Source organism: Leucopleurus acutus (assembly GCF_964270905.1).
Source record: "Leucopleurus acutus genome assembly, chromosome: 14".
NCBI lineage: Eukaryota > Metazoa > Chordata > Mammalia > Artiodactyla > Delphinidae > Leucopleurus > Leucopleurus acutus.
In genome coordinates, this window is record NC_139156.1 from 63,106,089 (window position 1) to 63,121,490 (window position 15,402).

General features: G+C 38.6%; 1 protein-coding gene across 2 annotated transcripts in view; it reads right to left on the reverse strand.

The window, feature by feature from the left end:
• Window positions 1–5,687: 5,687 nt before the first annotated feature.
• Window positions 5,688–15,402, reverse strand: part of DDX50 (DExD-box helicase 50) — a 32,486-nt gene continuing 22,771 nt past the window's right edge. Inside the window, exons 9-15 of one of the 2 annotated variants that reach the window (XM_082855125.1) lie at window positions 14,453–14,614; window positions 13,105–13,224; window positions 12,274–12,347; window positions 11,891–12,050; window positions 10,075–10,209; window positions 8,934–8,978; window positions 5,688–6,176 (exon numbers count right to left, since the gene is read on the reverse strand). In XM_082855125.1, the coding sequence (XP_082711251.1) occupies window positions 5,889–6,176; window positions 8,934–8,978; window positions 10,075–10,209; window positions 11,891–12,050; window positions 12,274–12,347; window positions 13,105–13,224; window positions 14,453–14,614 (984 nt within the window). In that variant the 3' untranslated portion in view covers window positions 5,688–5,888. The remainder of the gene's footprint in view (window positions 6,177–8,933; window positions 8,979–10,074; window positions 10,210–11,890; window positions 12,051–12,273; window positions 12,348–13,104; window positions 13,225–14,452; window positions 14,615–15,402) is intronic. The other variant, XM_082855126.1, reaches the window with a different exon arrangement.

Here is a 15,402-nt window from a genome sequence, read left to right on the forward strand (position 1 = left end):
AATTTTTGTCAAGGCTTATAAAGTATATAAATTCCTTTGTAACATACCTGCACATAGGCACAAGGCCAAAATTCCAAGAGGAAACATGCGAAAGGCCCTTTCTGGCTCAAAGGTGGCCAAGTTACTGTATTTAATCTAATCATCAGTACAAAATTCAATAACAAGTAGAATATATGGGTCTTATATCCATTTGATAGGAAACGGGAAGTACTTCTTGAATATTGATTCTGCCAGACCAGTTTCCTCTGATGTAGATGATGTAATATGTTTTCATAAAATTGGGAGAATTTCTATTTCAAAAAGTTTGTATACACACACAGTGAATTCAAAAGTCTATACCACAAAATGTTAGCAGTAATTATCTCTGAGAGAGGTATTATCTCTGAGAGAGCTATTATAGGTGGTTTTAATTTTCTTCCATTTGCTTCTCTATTTTTTCAAATTTTCAACAATGGACATATATTACTATTATAATATTTTTTAAAAGGAGTATAGTTTTGGGACTTCCCCAGTGGCGCAGTGGTTAAGAATCCGCCTGCCAATGCAGGGGACATGGGTTCGATCCCTGGTCCTGGAAGATCCGACATGCCGCGGAGCAACTAAGCCCATGCGCCACAATTACTGAGCCTGCGCTCTAGAGCCCGTGAGCCACAACTACTGAAGCGTGCGTGCCTAGAGCCCGTGCTCCGCAACAAGAGAAGCCACTGCAATGAGAAGCCCGCACACCACAACGAAGAGTAGCCCTCGCTCGCCATAACTAGAGAAAGCCCGCGCTCAGCAACAAAGACCCAACGCAGCCAAAAATAAATAAATAAAAATTTTAAAAATTGTTAAAAAGAAAAGGAATATAGTTTTTTAAAAATGACTATTAAGCACTACTCCTAAATTATACAAAACAAAAATAATGTGAGAGAAGGCTCTCAGACATTCACACCTAAATGTGAATTTATTATTCAGGTTTATAATGCTGAAGGGAATAAAACATATTATTTACAAATTCAAAAGCTGAAGATCAGGGTAATAGATTCAAGTTCAAGTAGATATTAAGGAACCACAACATTAGGGTACAGAGTACTAAACAGAAGGCTCTGAATAGCCAAAAGGTGGAGCCATGAAGTTGCTGGGCTCTGTGAAGAAGGAGCAGAGTAAATATAAGTGGCTGAATGCAGCCCAAAGCTGAGAATTTGGTGAAGAATTTGCCCTGCCCCCTCCTTCTTTCAGGAGACATGGAAAGGTATTTTATCTTCTTAGGATCTGTCCCCCTTTCCTTGCTAATAGGGAAGCCAGCCTTTAGCAGGAGGACCCCTTAAATCCATCCTCCCCCTTGCTGGCATTTGCCTACATGCTTATCTTTTTCACTCTCCTCCCTGAAACCCTTCAGTGGCTGTCCAAAACAAGGCCTATGAAGCCTTCCAAGATATGACACTTAAAAAAAACACACACAACAAGATATGACACTTGTCGTGTTCTCACCACTGCTTTCCTCATAGTTAAGATCCTGGCAACAAGAGCTACTTACAGTTCGCCATACATAGGCTGTGTTTTATTAGCTATTCTGTGCCTTTGCCTGGATGCACGTTCCCACTTCTGTCTCTTTTACCTCACTTAATTCACATTCAGTCATCATGGCCCAAAAGCTTTCTCTGATCTCCCACCCGCATTCCTGGGCTGAGCTAGGCTTCCTTGTTCAGAGCTCTCAAATCATCACACTTAGTCACTGCCATGGACCTAGGTTTATGTGTCCATCTATTTCACTAGATTCTGAGCTCTCAAGGGCAGAGACTGAGAACTCCTTATTCACCTTTATATCCCAAACATAGTGCCTGGCACCTCGTAGGAACACAGCACCTGCAGTAGGTGCTGGTGAACCAAGCACCTCAGTAGGAATGGAGCCCCTATTCCATCTTGGGTATAAATACAGAGCTCACATTTACTCAGATGCAGAGGCAACTGAGATCCCCTCCTCCCAGTCATAGCTATCTGGAATCCCACTGCCTATAATCAAAACTTCCCCCTTTCTCAATCCAGCACTGAGAGTCCTTCTTCCCTCCTTGGTTTAACTAAAATCTGGCTCTTACTGGAAAATACTCCCATATAGCTTTCTCATACATATGTTGCTTATTCCCTCACATTCAATATACACTGGTGGCCTCCTCTCTTCCTCAAAGCTTCCTGATTATTACTCCTTGACTTTCACATAAACGCCCTGGTCCCTTTGAAAATCTGGTAATCTCACCTTTCCCCCCTGCTAATTCAGGAAATTTACCAACCTCCACCACTTCCTGGTATTTTGGCACCTGGGTTAGTCTTCCTCTCCCTCCTCAGTCCTTGTTTGTCTTCATTCGAGAGGACTTCACTGTCCATGAAAACCATCCACATAACACTGGCTTCTCAGTTCTTTGACCACCTCAACTGAAATAACCTTTGCCCCCAACAGGCCTACCACCATACTCTGCAATTGTCTTCTCCTCAACTGCTCCACTTTTGAAATCTCAAATTCAGTCAGCCCTCACTGACCTTCACTCCCATGCCCCTTCTACGTCCTCCCTGCTATCGACCCCATCTCCACTTCAATCCCTAAGCAGTCTAGATTCCTTGGGCCATTACTCTAATCACTTTTGCTGAGTCCTTAACATGTTCACCTTGTCATCCTTTCATCTTACAGAGCAAAACCCCAATCCTCAATCAACTGTCTCCCATCTCCACTCCTACAACTCGATGCTGAGTGTTGTCATAGGAAATCACATAATCACTCTGACTAATGCCACTACAAATTCAGTCTCTCACCTCAGCTGTGACCCCTAGTTTGCCTGAGGAGTTCTTCATCATGTTCTGTAGTCAATACCTGAGCATTTCTCCACTCTCCTCAAATCTCCTAGCGTACTACTTCCCTCTTCACCTTCAGTGGATGACCATGCAAAAATACCACAGGGAAAAAAAAAACAGAAGACATCAGGCAGGCACTCCCTCAACTTTTTACCTTAATACCTGCAAACACCTGCAAACACCTACATGATAATCATACTTTCCTCTGACAAAATGTTAGAGATGTGCTTCTACCATCTAAGGCTAAAATCTCCAGAGTGTGCTTGAGCTCATCCGTCTGGGTCCTCATAGGGATTTTGCTCCATCATACATTCATTCTGTCTCCTCCTGCCTCCTTTCTGGCTTCCTCCCATATTAGTATTTCACCATGCTCCGATTTCCCTCATCTCTCCACCTCACCAACACAAAATTCTCACTGCAATTTCATATCCTTTCTTCTACGTCCAGCTTTAGCTTATTCTTCCACGTCCGGCTTTAGCTTATTCTTCCCTTGAATTCACAGCCAAATTTCTGGAAGACGTGTTCATGTTTGTTGTCCCTACTGCTTTATCTCCCATTTCCTGCTTAAGCCACAGTTAAATAGCTTCTACTCTCAATACTCTATTAACATGGTTGCTCCCGGGGCTTCCCTAGTGGCGCAGTGGTTGAGAGTCTGCCTGCCAATGCAGGGGACACGGGTTCGAGCCCTGGTCTGGGAAGATCCCACATGCCGTGGAGCAACTGGGCCCGTGAGCCACAACTACTGAGCCTGCGCCTCTGGAGCTTGTGCTCCACAACGAGAGGCCGTGATAGTGAGAGGCCCACGCACCGCGATGAAGAGTGGCCCCCGCTCGCCACAACTAGAGAAAGCCCTCGCACAGAAACGAAGACCCAGTACAGCCAAAGATAAATAAATAAATTTAAAAAAATATATATATATGGTTGCTCCCCATGTCAATGTCTTTTTGCCAAATCCAAGGGCCATTTCAGACTTGTCTTCTGGTTCCTTTGAAAGCCTTGTACTTCTGGGCTTTATGCCCTCTTCTTGTCATCCCTTCTCAGTGGGATCCCCTTTCCTCTGCTATGCAGTTAAGTATGTTGGTGTGCCTCGGGGTTCTTTTCAGCCCTCTTACCTCACTATACTTTCCCTGGATCATCTCATCTACTAACTTAACTACAATTACCATTTTTTATTATTCCCAAATCTTTAGAACAGATCTCCCTCCTGCTTCAGACCTATAAATCCAACCGCCTACTGTTTATCTCCTCTGCTATATCTCATGGACTACTCAATATTAAAATACATCTAATCCTGAACTAATCATATTCCCACTCTCTCCCCACATAACTCTTCTTGCTTTGTTCTAGTACCTATCTCAGTGACAAAGCCTAGGTTTTATTCTTCTGCCTCTCTTATCTTCCAATTCAAAGCACTAAGTCCTAACAATTCCATTTCCTAAAAACCTCTGAAATCTATCCATGTTCCTCAAAGTCCATTGCCACTATCTAGCACAGTGGTTAAGAGCACTGGTTCAGAAGCTAGACTTGGTTCAAATCCTTACTCCACTATATATTATCCAGCTGTGTGATTCTACACAAGCAACAACTTCTCAAGTGCCTCAGTTCTCATTACTCAAAATATGTTACCTATCATTAGTGCAGACCACCATCACCTCTACCTTGGATTACCCTGACAGCATCTTAAGAGGGCTACTAGTCTCCAGTCTGGCCCTTCTGCAATCCAACCTCCTCAGTAATCTTTCTAAAACACAAATCTCATCATGTTACTCCTTACTGTAAACTCTTTAATGATTCCCCATTGCCTTCAAGAAAACATTTCAACCCCTTAAAAATGCACATAGGACCTTTAAAGTCTGGTCCCTAATTCCTTCTCTTATTCCTGTCCTCTATCACATGCACGCCATACTGAACTATTTGGAGATCCTCAGACTTACAGTGCTATTCTTTGCCTCTGGGCCTCTGCATATACAGGCATCCCTTGGAAATATTACAGGTTCAGTTCCAGACAACCACAGTAAAGCAAATACTGCAATAAAGTGAGTCACACAAATTTTCTGGTTTCCCAGTGCATATAAAAGTTATGTTTACACAATACCAGAGTCTATTAAGTGTATAATAGCATTATCTCTGAAAGAACAATGTACATACCTTAATTAAAAAATAATGCTGTCAGAAAAATGGGACCAATAGACTTGTTCAACACAGGATTGCCACAAATCTTCCATTTGTAAAATATACAGTATCTGCGAAATGCAATAAAACAAGGTGTGCCTGTACTGTTCTGACTGCAAACCCTCTCTCCCTTCTAAACTGGCTAGATCAACTTATACTTCTGCTTTACATCTCCTTTTGGGTATCACTTCTTCTAAAAGCCTGACTCCTAAGGCTGGTGAGGTGCACCCCAACTAGATCCTTAGCATTCCATACCTACTTTCATCCTAAATATTAGGTGTTAATCTCAACCATAATTGCTTCTTTAGACTGTAAGTTCCTTGAAGATAGTGACCATGCCTTATTCACTACTATGTCCCTAGGGACTAGGATAGTGATGGGCACATAGAAGACATTCAACCAATACCTGTTGAATAAATTATTGAGTATGCACTGCTTGCACACCTTTTAATTAACTTTATCTAAAATTTAAAATGTTACATCTAACCAATCATGTCACCAATCTATACAGCCCTTTAATGTAGAAGGGATTTCTTATTTTCTACCGTATATCCTACGGAAGAAGTGATCTGAATACAGACACACCACATTTTGTAAAATGCAAGTAACCTTAAGATTGACTTAACTGCCACATTTTAGAAGAAATTTTAAAAGACTACATTGAGAAAATTCTTAATGCACAGTGAAAAGAGACAATAAAAGGAGGTTTTTTTATTCAAAGGTATAACTGGATAAGTAGATTTGTTTACAACCATTCTTGTGAAATACTTTTTAAAAAAATACAACCAACTTCTTTGCCAAAAGCAGACACAGACCTCAACTATGATGACCTAATTTTTGGTGGATAATGTACATGATTAGGCAGAAATAGGCAAGCTCACACTGGTAGATTAACTATCCCAGTCAAAACTCCGTTTGCGGCCCCCGCTTCTTGACCGATTTCTGTTCCCACTTCGTCTTCTACCATCTTGTCGACTTCCTGACCGGCTCCCCTGTCGACTCTGTCTACCTGACCGGCCACCAGATCGACCACCTGACCGGCCCGACCGGCCTGACCGGCCACTTGACCAGCCACTCCTCTGTCTGGAATTAGAAGATGTGCTTCCATCATAATATTCTTCAATTTCAGGCAACTTGGCTGGCACTGAGAGTACCCAGTCTGAATCATGCCACTCTGCCTGTTGGGATAATTTACAGGATTAATATAAATGCAAAATAGAAACCATAAGCAAACACGTGAATATAGAAGACTCTTTTCATATCCATTAGCTAAAGGCCATCTAGCCATTAAGTTCAAAGTATCTAGAACAAAACAGAAGACCAGAAAACAAAAACATATTCAAAGCTCATTCACTAAAGTTTCTAAGTTTTATGAACAAACAAAACAGAAACAGACTCAGATACAGAGAACAAACACGTGGCTGCCAGAGGAGAGGGAGATGGGGGGATGAGTGAAACACATAAGAGAGATCAAGAAGTACAAACTTCTAGTTACAAAATAAATGAATCACAAGGATGAAATGTACAGCATGGGGAACACAGTCAATTACATTGTAATATCTTTGAACAGTGACAGTAACTAGACTTATCACAGTGATCATTTTGTAATATATAGAAATATTGAATCACTATATTGTATATCTGGTACTAACACAGTTTTGTAGGTCAATTATACTTCAATTTTTTAAAAAATGCAGACAATGGGAGGAAATTCTTCAAAATGCTAACAGTGGTTATCTCTGGGGGGTGAGGATTATGAGCGCTTGTTGTTTTTTACTTTATTCTTCCATGTGTTTCTAGTTGTGTGCGATAAACATGTACTGCTTGTAAAATTAGAAAGAAAATAAATGTCATTAAAAATGAAAAAAATCGATCCTGTTAAAATTTAAATCTCAAATTTAACATAACAATACAAAGCTTTGTTCCCCTCCCCAGTGCCCCCCCCACCAAAAAAAAAGTTTCTAGAAGTTAAGTTTTCGTCTCAGGAGAAATTTTCAGGCTGATTTTGGGACTCTAAATTCCTACTCAGTTTATACATTCTAAAAGAGAGCACCAGTTTCTCAGCACAAAACGAATAAGTCACTAATAAGTAGTACATTGCTTTCAGCAGATACATTGACAGAAGCAAGGAGTGTGAGCTGAGATTAAAAATCTGTCAACACCAGCCAGGGACTAAAAAATGTAGCCATTGGAAACAATTTGGTATCGGGGTAAACAACTCAAGATATAAAAATCATTGCAGGGGCTTCCCTGGTGGCGCAGTGGTTGGGAGTCTGCCTGCCAATGCAGGGGACATGGGTTCATGCCCCGGTCCGGGAGGATCCCACATGCCGCGGAGCAGCTGGGCCCGTGGGCCACGGCTGCTGAGCCTGCGCGTCTGGAGCCTGTGCTCCGCAGAGGGAGAGGCCGCGACGGTGAGAGGCCCGCGCAAAAAAAAAAAAAAAAAATCATTGTCGCTCATAAGAGCATCGGTATGTCATATCCTGCTACATTAACTGTTTTTCATTGTGATCATGAGTTGCCAAGGCAAGTTAATATTAAAATACCTTCAGGTAATAGTGAGCAGAGACAAACAGCCACATACACCACTGGTGGCAATATATGACCAAAGCCCTAAAAATACACACACCTTTTGGCCAAGCAGACATCTTAAGAAGTTCATCTTAAAGAGACAAACATGGCAATGCATAAAGAGTTAGCTATGCCAACATTTAAGGCTGACCTGTTTATAACGGAATATTAGTATTAGAAATAATCTAAATGTCAGAAAATAGGACATTAAGTTGGCCACCCAGGTGGCCAAATGCCAGGGAGCCAATAAAAACAAGTAACTGTACAGTTGACAAAGAAATGTGTTTACAATATATTCTGAATTTGTAAAAAGACTTTAAAAACCAAATAATCCCATTCTTGTTTCAAAATATGTATATAAATATGCACAGGGATGTAACAGACAAATTCCACAGTGTAGGAATCTAGTGGACAATCTCTTTCTTCAACCGATAAAATACAAGGAAAATTTTTTTAAAGAAAGAGAGAAAGGAAGGAGAACCTATAAAGTAAACGAGACAAACATAAAATTACAATGTATGAACCTTATGGACCTCCTTATATTTAAAAAGATGTAGGAGACAGAGGGAAAATTTAAACAGAAAATTGGATAATATTGAGGAATTATTATTTTGGGGGGTTTAGTTATGGTATTACAATTGTGTTTTTGGAAAGTGTTTTTAATATTTTAGGTATATAGAAATATTTATGGTTGAAATGACAGACTTCCTAGAATTTGTTTCAAAAGAATACAGGAGAGAGTGGGGAAGTGGATGGAAGTAGACATGAAACACAATTGGCCATGAGTTGATAACTGTGGAAGGTGGGTGATGGGTACATGAGGATTCAGTATGCAATTCTATTTTTTCACGTTTGAAATTATTCATAATTTTTAAATGTTTTAAGTCATGATACAGACTGGATATTTATTATTTATTATTATTTTATTAAGGAATTGTTAAATGATTTAGGCATTTAGCCTCAATCAATGTCATAATGATATTATGACTATGTTATTTTTAATCCTTATCTTTTAGAGAAACATACTTAACTATTTAACAGACAAAAGTTTTTAAATACCAGGCTTCCCTGGTGGCGCACTGGTTAAGAATCCACCTGCCAACGCAAGGGACACGGTTTGAGCCCTTGTCCGGGAAGATCCCACATGCTGCGGAGCAACTAAGCCCGCGAGCCACAACTACTGAAGCCCACACACCCTCGAGCCCGTGCTCTGCAACAAGAGAAGCCACTGCAATGAGAAGCCCACACACTGCAACAAAGTGCAGCCCCCGCCTGCTGCAACTAGAGAAAGCCCATGTGCAGCAACGAAGACCCAATGCAGCCAAAAATAAAATAAATAATTTATTTAAAAAAAAATTTAATACCTGTAACCTTTCTGACTCAGTTGTGGGAACATCAAAGCAAACACCCTAAAAGCAAAATGAAAAAATTTTTATTTAGATGCATATGAGTTGATTCTTTAAAATATCTGCTTGTAATCTTGTATTAGCTAAAAAAAGATTGAGCTTGTCCCATGATTGCCTATAGGACTAAACCAGCTAATATATAATAATGCATGACACAGAATGGCTGCTAATTGTACTTCCTAAATCTAAGAGTAAACCAGTATCTAATAAGAACTGACTACTACTGAGAATCTAGAGTATTCTCTAGAAAAGTTTTTGTAGACACTATAATGTTCCATGTCCCTTGTAAAATGACCCATCTAATAAACTCCTTTAAAAATGTAGTGCCAGAAACTCTCTCTCGTAAAGTGCTGAAATGTTTATCAGATACCGAGAATGAAGTAACCTAAGATGCTTCCTCTTTGGTTTTGGTTGCTGATAAGTTGCAAGTTAGTTTAATATTCAAATATAGCTTTGCCCTAAGGACCTTGGTATATTTTCCTTCCCCTCCACAATTTTTCTGAATGTGCATATTTGTCTCATACTTGCCACTGATCTTTTTTCAAAGTAAGTAGTATTAAATTTGAGGAAGATAACTATTTCCAATAAATGGGCTAATAAATTATAGACTAGAATGAACCTATGTTGTCAAGTGAGATGAATAAATGTAACATCTTTTCTCAAAACCATTAGAAGAAATCAGTCACTTATATTACAGATGGTCTTAACTTTGCTATTTCATAATTCTATGAAAATACTTAATTCACTTTATTATCCTCATTATCAATCAATAGCAGGCCACTTAAAAACCAATATTGTGTATTCTCTAAAAAATAGAGCTGTTTAGCTGTTGCAATTATAAGTTACTTAACCTTAGAAAATAAACACACACAACCACACGTAATATGTATACAAAGGCAGAAACTTAGGAAACTCGGATATTAGTCAAATTAAGCAGAATGACTTTACAGCTTTCTAGAGGAATGGGTTACTTAAATAACTCCCCAAATTTACAAGTGGAAACATACTAACACATGGAGAACATCCCATTAGGCTTCAAAAAAAAAAAAAGAATCTGCTAGTCTTTATAATCGTACGGCAGTTGTCTAGAAAAGCCTACCATATTTCCTTTTAGGAGGCACATTCTGGTAATTTGAGACACAGCATTACTACTCAGCTTTCTGTTAAGTTCTTTCCAAGCACAGCTAACATCCTGTATTTCTTCTGGGCTTTCCAGAGTCATGGTCACAAACCCCTTAAGGAATAAAAGTCACATTATGTTTGGGAAAAAAGCAGCAGCAGCAGGACAATGACATTCTAACTTGACAGCCCTTTTTGACTTAACCATGTACTTCTTATGAGCCAACAGTATAACATGACTGCTGAGAAAACAACTTCTTTGAAACTATATTAATAGAAGACTAATGTTTATAGATAATTGAAAGTACCATTCTTCTATACATTGCTGTAAAGACTACATTTAATTCTAACCATCGTTTTTTAAGAGGAAATTAAACAAACTAGAGCATCCCAGAAAAGATAAGGTAGTGGAGAATTAAGGAAATGCTGAAGGAATCAAAGTTAGCTTTGAGTGGAAAAACAAGAGGACATAAACCTCTTTAAACTTCTGAAGGACTATTACATAAGCAAAAATTACTTGTTCTGTAGAACTTCACTGGACAACAAAAGGATCAACATGAAGAAGATATAGGGAGGCAGTCATCTAACAAATATTTGAGTGCCCCCTATGTATGTGCCAGAGATGCTCTATGTGCTAGAGATTCAGCAGTAAATAGTCCTTTGTCTCATGGAGGTTACATTCTAGTGTGTGTGTGGCAGGGGGTTGGCATGGCGGCACTGGATAATGGTGGGAGAGGAGACAGTGAACAAATAAGGAAATATATATAATGTCAGATAGTAACAAGAATCATGAAAAAAAATAAAGCAGGGGAAGAAAATGAAAATAGAGAGTAAAGGGAGGGGTAAGCTATTTTAGAGTGTGATAAGGAAAAGACTTCTCTGACACGGTGGTATCTGAGTAGAAACCTGAATGAAGTGAAGGAGAGAGCCAAGGTTATTAAAAGGAAAGAACGTTCAAAACAGCACAAATAAGTATAAAGGCCTTTTGTAGGATTAAGTTTATGTTTGAGTATCAGCAAGTAGGTTAGGGTAGTGAAAACAAGCAAGGGGAGAGTGATAGGAGGTGAGGCCAAAGAGGTAGCAAGGGAAGACCCTACAGGACATTCACGGTAAAGACCGGATTTTGGTTTAACCCATAAAAGAAATATCAAACCACTAACACCCTGTTGCTAAGATATTTAATCAGAGGATAGATGACCCATCTGCCAAAGAGGGATACTTTTATTAGATAAAAGTTGGGATTAAATTACCTCTTACATACTTCTTAGCTTTAAATGTCTATCTTCATATTTGCTTAAGAAGTATGGTTTAAATGTTTTCTTGAGAAGTATCTGGTGGGTTATTAGGGATAGGGTATTTGCTCAGTGCTAAAGTATCTTCCCACAGATTACTTACTAATTATAGAGAGTAAAATATACCTTTATAATGGGAATATATGGCTCTGGGTATGGTTTGTTTTGACATCTGATACTGAACTGGCAGGGGGACAGATCAGATGGTGTTTTTTACACACACACGCACGCACGCGCGCGCGCACACACACACACACACAGACACCCTCCACATATACAAGCAATCCTTACTTTGCAATGGTGTTGTGTTAGCTGCAGAGTCTACTTCTTGATTTGCATGGCTCCATGGCAAACAAAATGAGGACTAGGTTCTGGTATGCAAGTTTCGGTTAACAAAGTACTGTGCAAAGTGAAGATGTCCTATATTTCCCTCCAGATAGAGAGATATCTATGGTTCAATTTTAATCCTTCTCAACCACATGCAATTTTCTCACAGACTTCTACCTTATCGGAGGTGATCAAAGAACGTGGTTCAAAACTTGATGCGCCAGAGATGTGGGCTAATGCTGCAGCCAATGCATCCACAGCCCCTTTCTCTTCTATCAGTCTCTGAGCTGATGGTCGGAAAAAATCAACAGCAGCATAAGAAACGCAAGCCAGAGACCTATGGTTTAAAAATAGTAAATTTTCTTGGTCAAGACAAAGGGGAAAAATTAAAGATAAGAGAATGAATGGGAAAAGAGAGAAACGTTTTCGTATTTTAATATAATTAAATGTCTGCTGGTAAAACTGGTGATTAAATTTTCTGATATGTGAACTAGGAGAGCTTAAAGATGTATAGCCTAATACAAAAGAAAAAAATCATTCAGCAAGGTCAGAAAGCATACCTGATGGCATCCATGCTTTTAGATTTAACTAAATCCATTGTAGAAGGAACACCTACACGTTTAAAAGTAATTCCCTGAAAATGAAAGAATTACATTAAAGAAAAATGGAAGTCTTTACAATTAATTCCTAAATTAATCTAGTTTGTTGAATTTCCATTTCTTGGACTTAAAAATTTCCAAGCTCTAGCAGATCAAAAGATTTTCTAATAAATCATCAATTACAAATTCTAGAAAGAGAAAAAAAATGTTTTTGAATTGTCTCTTAGTTACAATCATGGAATTTCAGTTGCAAAATAAAGCTGATTTAAAGAAAAGAAAAGGATGCTCTTTATATCAATCAACTTTTTTCTTATTATCCTCATTTTACAAAGTATATGAAATAGTGTATGAAAACACCCATCATAAAAATAGGAAAAATGTGAAATACCACAAAAACTCCAGACCACAAAAAATGTGTAATTTCTTATAGAAACTGGTTAGTGTACCATTACTCGACATAATCTTAACTATTACACCAACACAATGTCACATTCATCCATTTACAATACTGGACTAAGAGGTACTGAAATCACAATGCACTTCTGATTTTAGTATCAAGGGAGAAGTTCAAGGGAAAAATGAGAAAGTCAGCTCTTCTGTCTTCACAATAAAAGCTGTATTAAAACAAAATCTTGCAGCTAATATAAATTTAGCTCTCCACATGCTTCACATCCAAATGCAGCTTAAACTGAGAAAAGTTATAACGATCTAATTGTGAGAACAAATACAAAAAGATCTCTTTTCTACGGCACCATTCAGATAATAAGCCTGAAATAATTTAACTCTACTTACTGCTTTTTGTTCCACATATCTTAATTGACCTCTTTCTCTTGGTTGATAAAAACATATGCAAATCCCTGTCCGGCCAGCTCTACCTGTGCGCCCAGAGCGATGAATATAGGATTCAACATCCTAAAAATAAAAGAGGTAACTCTTCTTAAAAATCTGGCAAATTAAACAGTCATTCCAGCATCCAAATAATAATAAGAAAAATAACAAAACTACTACTATCAATAATAACATTTTTATTTCAATACTGTTGCTCTTTTCAATATCCCAAAGGGGGATGTTGAAACATCCCATCTGCAATAAAGGGTATAGGATTTAAAAACTTTTTATCCACTCCATCCCAGGGTTCTTTACATGGCAACTTTTTATAATTCCCTTGCATGATTCCATGCCTCAAATCCAAATAAAGAGGTTAATAATTTGCAAAGGCACCAGATTCTGATCAATTTAACATCACACTAACAAAAAATGGCTAAGAGCAAGAAAAGATAACATATTTTTCATATATAAGCAATGTCTTAAAAATAAAACAGCAATTTATATAGCTGTTCTTATTTTCTCCAAATCAAATCTCATTTCCTTGAAAATTAAAAACACAATGAGGTATCACCGTATTCCTGTTAGAACGGTCATCATCAAGAAGACAAAAGATAACAAATGCTGCTGTGGAAGTGGAGAAAAGATAACTTTGAGCGCTGCTGGTGGGACTGTAAATTGGTACAGTCACTATGGAAAACAGTATGGAGGATCCTCAAAAAATTAAAAATAGAACTACCACAGGATCCAGCAATTCCACTTCTGCGTATATATCCAAAGGAAACAAAAACACTTAATTCAAAAAGATATCTGCACCCCCATGTTCACAGCAGCATTATTTACAACAGTCAAGACATGGAAACAACTTAAGTGTCCATCAACAGATGAATGAATAAAAAAGTTGAATACTTTTGAAATAGAAACAGAGATCAGACTTGTGGCTACCAGAAGCAGAGGATGGGGGGAGGGAGAAATGAAGGAAGTTGGTCAAAAGATACAAACTTCCAGTTGAACAATAAGTACTATGGGTGTAATGTACAACATGATGACTATAGTTAACACTGCTATATGATATAGTATAGGAAAGCTGTGAAGAGAGTAAAGCACAAGAGTTCTCCTCACAAAGAGAGAACACTTTTTTTTTCTTTCCTTCTTTTATACCTACATGAGAAGATGGATGTTAGCTGAAGCTATTGTGGCAATCAATTCACAACATATTTAAATCAAACCATCATGTTGTACGGCTTAAACTTATACAGTGATGTATGTCTATTATTTTTCAATAAAACTGGGGGGGAAAAATCTTATTTCCTACCTGTGGAGGTGAACTCTGAATCACCAGGTCAACCTCAGGAATGTCCAAACCACGGGCAGCCACATTGGTTGCCACCAAAACTTTAAAACTACCCTCTCTGAAGCCTTTCAGTGTAATTTCTCTTTGTGACTGTGCGATATCGCCATGTAAACACTGGGCATTCTATTTGAAAAAAAAAAAAAAAAAGGAAAAATAAGTGTATAGCACATATTTGCAATTCATAGCACCAGACACCATACAGTCTGTGCTCTTTTCTGTTGCTGTTGTTTTTAAATCTTACCTTCTGATAATTATAAAAATACATGCTTATTGTTTTTAAAAACTCAAACGTTACAGAAAAACATTTAACATAAAATGCAAAAGCTTCCCTTAATATCAGCCTCCTAATAATTAACTGCTAACAGTTTGGTGAATATTCCTCCGCATATTTTTTTTTTTTTTTTTTGCGGTACGCGGGCCTCTCACTATTGTGGCCTCTCCCGTTGCGGAGCACAGGCGCCAGACGCGCAGGCTCAGAGGCCATGGCTCACGGGCCTAGCCGCTCCGCGGCATGTGGGATCTTCCCAGACCGGGGCACGAACCCGTGTCCCCTGCATCGGCAGGCGGACACTCAACCACTGCGCCAGGGAAGCCCCGCATATTATTTTTTAAATACATACAGACACACAGACCCCTCACAAATCCTAGCATACAATTTTATGTATTCACCTATAAAAATGGGGTTTTACTATATATGTACTGTTTTACAACCTGCTTTATAAATCTTTTATATCTTAGCCATTCTTCTTCATCTATAGATATACATCTACTTAATTTTTTTAAATTATACATGATTTCTTCATATGGCTGCAGTATCTTTTTTTTGGCCATGCCACACAGCTTACAGGATCTTAGTTCCCTGACCAGGGATTGAACCTGGGCCCTGGCAGTGAAAGTGCCAAGTCCTAACC